We start from the raw sequence: 11110 nt of genomic DNA on the forward strand, positions 1-11110 counted from the left end.
TGGTGGGGGAGGGCAGGGGGGTTGTCCCTCAGATTAGCTGGCCCTGCTGGATGGCTTTCCGGCCCGCCCTACAGATACCGGGGATGTGTCAGACCTTGCTTCTTCCAGGACAGCCTTGTACTCCGGATGGATAGTCACCCTCCCTTCCCTTTCTTACCAGACAGGCAGGCTTCAAGGCAGACTTCTAGGCTCTTTAGGACAGGTACACAGCTTCTCCATTAAGTAATTCAGCCTGCAGGTGATGTCCCTTCAACTTAGATAGACTGTCAGGCTGACACCATCCCTGGTGTCACAGCAGGCACCTGAGTACTTTGTAGAGCACATTATTCCTTGGTTACAGAGGACTTTGAATGAGGATATAAAAGAGGGATAGATGGTCGCACTTGTATACACAACTGGCAGGCAGGAGATGCAGTTTACTCTGTCGCACTCGCACATTACATTTATGTTACGCACACCAACACCTTAAACACGCACTTGATGTTAACGAAACGTCTGGGCACAGGTATAGAAATGGAGCATTACATGGGTGTGTCAGTAGAAAGCCACTCCACTGACCATGATGCAAAGATCTCATCAGGCTATTGATCCTTACAACAGGGTGCATTGCCACCACCGCTCTAGCTGTTAAACCCATGACAGTCCTCTGCCATAAATGAGGGCACACTTAGTGTGACCCTCCAGGTCACAGGACCGGTCCAAGACCTCTCATAGTCACTTGTTAGAAGTTGCACAGTACTGGGGTGGCAGAAAAATTACACGTATTTTTTTTTACTTTGTGGTAGATTTACCCCAGTAACGTGCTGTCACAAGTTTGATGCTATGAACTGGGTAGTTGCCACGAGGAACAGATTCTTCTGCCTGTCAAACCACATGCCATTCACTATTTCATAGTGTGTTTCTGCTTTTATTAACAAAGTGTTTTAAGCAGGTGGTATATATATGCATGTGGTTGGTTGGGGGGAGAATGGTGAAGCAAGGGAGGGAAGAGGAAAGCATTTTCTAACAGAGGGAAGAATTGTGTGTTTCCCCCAGTTAGTAAAAAAAACAGCATACGTCTTGGCTGCTTCTGCTGCACCCAGAGTCTTGTGCGTCTTTTCAGTCTAATTTTCCTGTCTGGAAAACAATGGTGTCCTGTTTTTCTGCACCCAGTAAATCCAGGAGCAGAAAAACCTAACAACTGATAATCAGGTGGAATAAAGTGAACACATGAAAGTACGCCTTAATTTCCTTTCCCTTGATTCATACTCTGGACCATAGTTGAGGGAATGGTCTAGGCATAGTCCTCGCAGCACACAACAGATTGGCCTCTGCCGCACGCAAAAACTCAAAAGTCAGGATACCAGATACAAGTAGGTGGTAACTCAGGACAGGGGAAAATGACTGTTGTCCGTGGAGGGAAATTCCCGTACCAGAAATCTACATTAAAAATTAATTAATAGTATTCTTTTTTAAATATCTGTTTGGTACCCGTCCATATGACTTTAATTTCTGCCTTTGGGATTCTATGTTACAAGTCCATAGGGTGCATGTATCCTTTGTGAGCTTAATAAAATGTTGAAAATTCTACAATTCCTCACTCCTACATCCAGGTACTCTCATGCTACCATTCTACACACTGCTCTGTCTGAAAAACAGCTCAACATTTTCAAAATTCTGCATTGATTTGGCTTGTAAATATTATTTTTGGAAATGTACATGTATTAACTATTTAATTTTAATACTATAGGTGATTGAAATTACGGACGAAGAAAGCAGGATTTAGCACCGGGCAACTGAATGTCAATGCCATAAGAAGGGTTATTTTGAAAAACTGAAGGACATCCATCATTCTACGTTTAAACAATTTCCAAAATCTAAGTGTGGTGAGGAAGTGGGAGCTGAGGAAAGTACTATACCTGTAAGCCAAGTCTCTCATTTTGCATTTCATTAACCCAGAGCAAAGTCATATCTGTGCACAGAATAACGTTCATCTAAAGCGTCGTGTAATTCCAGAGAGGAAGCACACACTGCATAAAAGAAAGTTATAAGAAAAGGTTTCTTCTGCGTACCATCAAAGAAAAGACACTGAAAGAAGACTCTGAAGCTGAAAATCACCTTTGTTCGACAACCGTTTTTAACCAGTTACGCAAGTTTGAGACTATTTGACTCTAGATAGAACACCACGACCCACTCTGCTCACTCTTGCAAAAACCTTAAAAATACACCACTTCATTGTGTCTATGACCATCTCAGATTGTTTCCTTTTTATTGTGTACTGTTCTATAATCCTATGTAAATTGCCTCAACATTATCTGTTGTGCAGGAGTGATATGTTAAACTGTTAAATATAAAAATGGTTTAAATGAGCACCATTGCGCTATAGCTGATGTAAATAAATCCTCGTCTTCAGAACTACAAATCTTAACCTTACACCAAACAAAGAAAGGGTAAAAGGAAATGATGTTCTGTGACTGGTGATCCACAAAAGTACTGTGCACGTTCTAACTCCCTCAGTTACTGCCATTACAACAGTGCAAAAAGGTGCTTATCAGTTTAATCATTAAATATCAGACTAACACATTATCACTTCATTGCTAAGAACCTATACAAATAGATTCGAGAAAAACTTCAGTCACAAAATAAGTTGCTGCCGGCGAGACTATAACCTAAAGACTATTATCTGCTAGAAACATTTCAACAGGTGTTATAGGACTGCTTCCCCACATTTCTTGCTCAATTCAAGTGTTGAGAAGATTACACACAATTTCTTTTAGAGATAAATGCTGAACATTATCTAAACAAGCCTGACTGTAAAATCGGGTTAACTTTTACCGTGGCATATAAGCAAGAGAAAACTAAACATAGAGATATTAACTCTAGGAATACACCTTATAAAAACACGGGCTGTGAGAACAAATTCAGTGTTCAAGCCCGCCTCAATCAAGGCAAAATAACCGAAGTTGGGGAATAAAGATACCTGTGCCAAAAAAGATACAGGCATAAATCTCATCTCACAGAATTTGACAGAATGCACCCTGGGAAAAAACTCTCTCAGTGCTTTGTATGCCAAAAAAGTTTCCGGCGTAAATCTTATCTCACTGAGCATATGAGAATCCACACTGGGGAAAAACCTTATCAGTGCTCTGAATGCCAGAAAAGGTTTAGTGTCAAAGCGAGTCTATATCGACATGCATTAACCCACTCTGTGGAAAAACCTTACCAGTGCTCTGAATGCCCAAAAAGTTTCAGCCGTAAATCTTATTTCACTGAACATATGAGAGTCCACTCTGGGGAAAAACCTTATCAGTGCTCTGAATGCCAGGAAAGTTTTTGTAACAAACAAAGTCTTTCTCGACATGTAATAACCCACGCTGTGGAAAAACCTTATCAGTGCTCTGAATGCCAGAAATATTTCAGTGATCAAAGCACTCTCGCACGGCATACAAGAACCCACACTGGGGAAAAACCTTATCAGTGTACGGATTGCCAGAAATGTTTCATTGACAAAAACAGTCTCACTCGGCATAGAAGAACCCACACTGGGGATAAACCTTTTCAGTGCTCTGAATGCCAGAAATGTTTCAGTTACAAAATCAGACTCACTGAACATACAAGAATTCACTCTGGGGAAAACCCTTATCAGTGCTCTGAATGCCCAAAACATTTCAAAGTTAAATCACTTCTAACTGCACATTTGAGATTCCACACTGGAGAAAAACCTTATCAGTGCTCTGAATGCCAGGAAAGGTTTTATAACACACAAAGTCTTTCTCGACATGCAATAACCCATTCTGTGGAACAACCTTATCAGTGCTCTGAATGCCAGATATGTTACAGTGTAAAAAGTAGTCTCACACGGCATACAAAGATCCATGCTGGGGAAAACCGTTATCAGTGCACTGAATGCCACAAATGTTTCAGTGAAAAAAGCTGTCTCAATCGGCATACAAGAACCCACACTGGGGAAAAACCTTATCAGTGCCCTGAATGTCAGAAATGTTTCAGTGAAAAAAGCCATCTCATGCTGCATATGAAAACTCACACTGGGGAAAAACCTTATCAGTGTACGGATTGCCAGAAATGTTTCATTGACAAAAACAGTCTCACTCGGCATAGAAGAACCCACACTGGGGATAAACCTTTTCAGTGCTCTGAATGCCAAAAATGTTTCAGTTATAAAATCAGACTCACTGAACATACAAGAATTCACTCTGGGGAAAACCCTTATCAGTGCTCTGAATGCCCAAAACATTTCAAACTTAAATCACTTCTAACTGCACATTTGAGATTCCACACTGGAGAAAAACCTTATCAGTGCTCTAAATGCCAGGAAAGGTTTTATAACACACAAAGTCTTTCTCGACATACAATAACCCATTCTGTGGAACAACCTTATCAGTGCTCTGAATGCCAGATATGTTTCAGTGTAAAAAGTAGTCTCACACGGCATACAAAGATCCACGCTGGGGAAAAACGTTATCAGTGCACTGAATGCCACAAATGTTTCAGTGAAAAAAGCTGTCTCAATCGGCATATAAGAACCCACACTGGGGAAAAACCTTATCAGTGCTCTGAATGCCAGAAAAATTTCAGAGACAAAAGAAGTCTTTCTCAACATACAATAACCCACACTGGGGAAAAACCTTATCCATGCTCTGAATGTCAGAAATGTTTCAGAAACAAACTCAGTCTCACTCAACATATAAGAACCCACACTGGGGAAAAACCTTATCAGTGCTCTGAATGCCCAAAACATTTCAGACTTAAATCACTTCTAACTGCACATTTGAGATTCCACACTGGGGAAAAACCTTATCAGTGCTCTGAATGCCAGAAATGTTTCAGTGACAAAAGAAGACTCACTAAACATACAAGGACCCACACTGGGGTAAAACGTTATCAGTGCATTGAATGCGACAAATGTTTCAGTGAAAAAAGCTGTCTCACTCAGCATATAAGAACCCACACTGGGGAAAAACCTTATCAGTGCTCTGAATGCCAGAAATGTTTCAGTGAAAAAAGCATTCTCACTCAGCACATAAGAATCCACACTGGGGAAAAGCCTTATCAGTGCTCCAAATGCCAAAAGTGTTTCAGCCGTAAATCTAATCTCACCGAACATGTGAGAATCCACACTGGGGAAAAAAATTATTAGTGCTTTAAATGTCAGAAAAGATTCAGAGGTAGAGATGGTTACAAGTGCAGCACTGGGGTCTCTCCTGAAAACAGGTGAGTAAATTGGAATTCGTTGTTCGGCTGATTTTAGGTGAATATTTTAAAGTTCCTAAACTCCACACTTAGAAGAATTTCCAAGTGAAACCAGTCAATGTTAGCCTAAGGAAGAAAAGTGAGTTATCGGCTTTTAGGTAAGTACTCAACTGGCAGAGTTAAGGTTCTGGGGATAGATTCAGGGGTCTCCCCGGGTCAGGTAGGTACAGTTGGTACACCCTCAGCGGCACAGGGTAGCCAGGTGCAGAGGTAGGTAGGCCCAATGTTATCCAATGAGAGGCAGGGGGCCTTCGGTTGATGGCTGCTGGCTAGCAGGCCATGCGGCTGTGAGAGCTATGCTCCTGGTCACTTGCTTAGGTCAAATGGGGAAGTAGGATAGGACAAAGGTTGCACTGCCAGGGACACTCAGGCGGCTGGGTGCAGGGTGCTTTTGAGCCGTCGAACGCTCAATGTTATTCAATGGAGATCTTCAAAAAGGGAACAATGGCTGCAGGCTCGGGGACGGAGGATCTTCTGGAGTGACCAGAACTTCGGGGGGTAAGTTGGGATTTTGGAGGGCTCATGGTGCAGGGGTGTCTTTGGATGTTGGGAAATCTTACCCTCTGGTGGTCGCAGTTGGAGAGGCCCCTGGTTCTGAGTCAGCAGGCGTTGTCCGGGCCATCGAAGAGGGTCCTTGGGCACTGATTCCAGGTCAGAATCGCCGGGGGGACATCCTCAGGGTCTTTGCCCACTCAGGCACGGGCCGGGCTCGGCGGGTGCAGAGGGGGCTGGATTAGCGGTTCCTGGCTGGCACCAGGGGTATTGCTGTTTGAGCAGAGCCACTGCTCCTGGGAGTCCCAGTCTCTAAGAGGGTCAAGGCAGGCAGGTCCTCCGGGGTACTTGGGGTTGCTGTCCACAGGAGATGCCGGGATTTAGCAGGAGCAGGTTCAAGGATCAACAGGCCTGTAGGACTGGGGCCAAGTCAGTTGGTACTGTCCTCTTGTTAGCACCTGCACGACAGGTCTTCTTCTTCTTGGTCTTCTTTCTTGTTTCGAAATCGGGATCTGAGGAAGGAAGGTTCAGGGCGCCCCTAAATTCTACATTTAGGGTCATTACAGGTAGAGGAAGGGCGGGGACCAATAGGTCCCTGTCCTTGGGTGAGTACACCCCCTGTGGGAGGGGGGCAGGAGCCTATCTCTAACTGGGCAGGGCTCCCCATCCTCAAGATGGCCGGAGCCCGGAGTTGTGCTTCACCTCGCCTCTCCCACCTGAGGGGTGGAGTTGGCACAGGCTGACACACCCCTTTCCTCTCATAGGTTTTCCCGCCAGTCTTCCTGCCAGAGTGGGGGTCAGAAACGGTGGGGGACAGTTGCTGAGTACAGCGAGGAGGCCTAGCACCTCGCCCAGGATGTGCAGTGTTGCAGGCCCAGGAGAGCGGGGGCTCTCCACCCAGGGGTCCAGCAACATGTCTGCTTTGTGGCAGCCTAGGCAGACAAGACGTGGATTGTATATTAGGTTTCAGGGGGCATCTTTTAAGATGCCCTCTGTAGTGCATTTTACATTAAATCCCACACTGGCATCAGTGTGGGTTTAATGTGCTGAGAAGTTTGATATCAAACTTGTCAGTCTTCCTCCAACCTTCAAAAACATCTCTACAATTGACTATATTGTCCTCTCACCGTTTTTAGGAAATAAACTAACTAGGATGGAAATCCCTTACCGTCACGAGAGTGACCACAACCCCTTAACGGTAACAATTGAATTGTTAGTGCCAGCCGCCGCAGAAATAACAGCTGCGGGGCACACAATGCAAGCTGAATTCCACACTTTAGTCAGGAAAATCAAAGGGGATTCATCAGGTTCTACCAAGGTGAGCACTTGGCTTACAGGAGAGACTCCAAATTTTAGGCATAGCTCTTCAACGGACTTACATCTTCGGTGGGACAGCGCAATTAGAAAATTGCAAATTCTCTTAACGGGAACTGAGGCCCAACAAAAGTCTTACGAGCTATGCCCGAAGCGGATGTATGACCCAGAGCTAACCACCAAAAGAAAAGCCCTCAGGAGGGCTGTGCGTCTGCACAAATTGAATGGCCTACAATATGGCATTACTGCGCAAGTCCATCAGAAAATGAGTATGGGCTGCGAAGAGATTAAAAGAACAAAAAGAGTGGATAAAAATATTCGCACTGTTACAGGGCAAGAACCTATCCCAGTTCTGGAATTATATGAACAAGCTCCGCTCGTCGAATCACAACAGAGGGAACGGAAGTCTGTGAAGAAGTCTGGGCCCAGCATGTAATTCAACTATACGGCAGAGTCACGTCGGACTTCGTGGCGACCGATTTAATAGATAATGTCGATCCAATTCTGACTGAACCCCATGAGCTAACCTCTGCAGCCGAAGTCTCCAAATTTCTGAAGGCAATGAAAAACGACGGGGCCCCCGGGCCTAATGACCTTCCAGCAGGGGTTTTTAAATGTGCGTTGGCAGAGTGGGCCGAACTTCTTGCCTCATTATTTAACAACGTGTTTATGACCGGCCAGCTACCAGACTCTTTGCTCGGCTCGATTTTATGCCCCATTTTTAAGAAAGAAAACCCTATGCTCCCAGCAAACTACCGACTTATTGCCTTACTAGATTTTGAGGCGAAGGCATATGCCCGGTGTCTTCTCAAGCTCTTAGAAGACTGGGTAGCAGAAAACAATATTCTACCTTACTTTCAAACAGGGTTTCGCTCCTCAGCATCCACCATAGACAACATCACAATTTTGGCTTTCCTGAGTCAGCAGGCGGCACAAAAAAATAATCTTCCACTATATTGCTGCTTTATTGACTACAGCGCAGCCTTCGATAAAGTGTCTTGCGACATTCTATGGAGGAAACTGGACAAATCGGGATTCCACAGAACCTGCTAGGAGCCCTTATCTCCCTGCACAAGAACACCTGGGTGCGAATTAAAACTGGCCCCAAGACAGTCTCCAGAAAAATTGCCATCGGAGACGGTTTGAAGCAGGGCTGTGTTCTCGCCCCGCTTTTCTTCAATCTCTATACTGCCGATCTGGGAACATATGTGAAGAAAAGCAATTTACTCCCGCCAAAGCTGGGTCCTGCAAAACGGGATCTGCATATTTTACAATATGCTGACGATATTGTCATAATGGGCCAGACAAAAACGGGGCTCCAACGAGCATTAAGTAAGCTTCATACATATAATACGGCCAACGTGCTAAAAATCAACTAAGAAAAGACCAAGGTGATGATATTCGGCCGTTGTAAGAACAAGAGAAGTTTAAGGTGGCACATTGGGCCCGCAACGATCAACTCAACAGCAAAATACAATTACTTAGGAGTATGGTTCTGCGAGACCTCAAGATCAACAGCTCATTTAGCTGCCATGAAAAAAAGAGCATGTAATGTAATGTAATGTATTTATACTTGTAAAGCGCACTGTTACCTCGTTACGTGGCGTCCTGGCGCTGTATACCGCTGGGGAACCCGTCCTGGCTTTCCCTGTGAGAGGGCACCCCAAGGTGAAGCCAGGCATCTCCGGCGTTGCTAGGTCCGTTGTGGAGATTAAGCAAGCTATTGCCCAGAGTTGCAGAGTGGGACCCATGGTTAGCGTAGGCACCTAAGTGAGAATTATCGAGTCCGCGGATATTGACCCAAGACCCTGCCGCGTCGGGAATTGAACCCTGGTCCCGGGCCGACCTCTGCTTCAGGGTATGCCGCTTCTAACCAGTGAGACACACTTCTCCACTTCTGCAATAACATACTCCCTGACTCGTTTGAATCAGTCTCTGAGCAGCCCCTCTGCAGAACCTATCTTGAAAGTGATCAAAGCCACACTACTCCCCGCCTTGAACTATGGACATCAGGCCTTTCCCGGTGCATGCTGTGTCTGCCTTGACCATGCCCAAGTTTCCATTTACAAAAAAATACTTAATCTCCCGAAATTCATTCAGAGAACAAGACTACGTCTGGAGCTGGGACTACAAAGGCAGTCCATCTACTGCGAGGCAGATACATTGAAATATTTTATAAGGTCATCAAAAGCAGCAGATACCACCCTAAAATTCTGCCTAAAAGAGATCTTTACCAGCCCTGGAAACCCATGGAACCGTCAAATGACAAAGGCCATTAAATCATTAGAGATTGACAGCTCCCTGCTAATCTCAGACACAAATCCATACTCAGTGTGGAAAAAAGTCATAAATAAGCAGGCAAAACTAATTTCCCATCGGATGGACCTTCAGGCTGCTCTGCCCCAACTGTGGAACTCTCTGCCCCTGTCACTTCGGGGAGCCACTAGTTTATTAGCCTTCAGAAAGGACCTTAAAACGTGGTTATTCTCCCAGTAGGCCCCCTGTGTGTGTTGTTTTTTTCTCTGTATCTGTAATTCTCTCTTTTTAATGTGTTATGTTAGTTTTACTGCAGCCTTCGTTAATTAAAAGCGCCGGGACACTCTTTTTGAGTAGCCGTGCGCTCTACAAAAGCCATTTTAACATAACATAACATAACTAAGGCTTTAAACACACCAACTGTCTTGCTTCCCTTGAATGTCTCATACCAGCCTGGGGTACCGCAGTTCTATCTACTGGAAAACCTGAACGCAGTGGCACGGAAGAACATATTGTCTATGCGCCTTCTATACCTGTGCTCTACGGCGTCCTACAGATGAGCTCCTTCAAAGGAGGGGGGGGGGGCCTGCAGACTGTGCTCATATCACAAAGAATCATGGCCGCACCTACTGTGTTATTGCCCCGCTATGGATGACCCCAGAAGGCATTTATTAAAACCTTTATTTTTAAAATGGGGCACTAGGTCATGCTGGGAGTCGACGGCTCTGTGTTTTACCTCCACAGATATTCAAGCGCTTGCCAGGGTTGGAAAGTTTGTGAGACTCTTGGCAAACTTCTTTTCACCCTCCTCGGCTCCTACGCTTCCTGCCCCCCCCCCAAAAACCGTATTACTGACTTTTTTCGTCCCCTTGTTTAGCACCTCTTGTTCTAATCTTTTCACTTTTTGGACTTCAATAGTAACTTAACACTGGTAGTTTTAAAATTGTTTTTAAATGTATAGATTTTTTTAAAAATGACAGTGTATTTCTTCGGTTTTGTTTCTTGATGTGATAATTGTGCTAATATGGATATTTCACAGCAGTGGTTTTAATTAACTGTGCTAAACAAATAAACTAAATTAAACTAAAACAGTCTTCATTGTAGACATTTTGGTGCTGTGTAGTTCGTAATGACAACCTCCCAGCATCATATACTCTTAATGGCAGCACTGCACTTACAGGTCCCAGGAATGGACCTGGGCACTGTAGGGGGCACAGGACTCCTGCATCTGTGCCCTCACCACTGGCACAGGGCACCCAGCTAGAGGGGTGACTGATGTATGCCAGGGCAGTGGGTGTGTGGGCATGGCACACAGGAATGTGTACCATGTCGACTCTTTGGTTAGTTCTGCACCAGGCCACTCAGTCTGCAAAGGCAGTGTGTGGGTGTCAGGGTGCAGGGCCCCTAAGGGTGGCACAAGAAGTGCTGCAGCCCTTAGGGGTCTTCTCTGGTCACAATGCCTAGGGTACCATTTACCAGGGGCTGACATGTGACCAGAGATGCCAATTGTGTTTCAGCTTCAATACAGTTTTAGGGAAGGAACACAGGCCCGGGACACCTGATTGGCAGGAGTCCAGGGCACACTCAGGCAAAGCACATCAGCAATTCAGCAAAAAGTGGGGGCATACCAATGCAAGAAAGATGGCACTTTCTCAAAATAAGCGACTCCATACTGATGAAAAACCTCATGAGTGTTCTATGCCAGAAAAACTGCTGAGAAAAACGCTATCTCACCATGAGAAACTCCACACTAGAGAAAATCCTTATGCCATAAACGCTTGAATCTGAAAGACAGAGT

General features: G+C 44.9%; 1 protein-coding gene across 1 annotated transcript in view; it reads left to right on the plus strand.

The window, feature by feature from the left end:
- LOC144806012 (uncharacterized) overlaps positions 1 to 5137 on the plus strand; it is a 41687-nt gene extending 36550 nt beyond the window's left edge. The window contains exon 4 of the mRNA XM_078672470.1: positions 1730 to 5137. Coding sequence (XP_078528596.1) covers positions 3011 to 5137 — 2127 coding nt within the window. The 5' untranslated portion in view covers positions 1730 to 3010. The remainder of the gene's footprint in view (positions 1 to 1729) is intronic.
- The last annotated feature ends 5973 nt before the right edge of the window (positions 5138 to 11110 follow it).

Source organism: Lissotriton helveticus, assembly GCF_964261635.1.
Source record: "Lissotriton helveticus chromosome 1_1 unlocalized genomic scaffold, aLisHel1.1 SUPER_1_unloc_4, whole genome shotgun sequence".
NCBI lineage: Eukaryota > Metazoa > Chordata > Amphibia > Caudata > Salamandridae > Lissotriton > Lissotriton helveticus.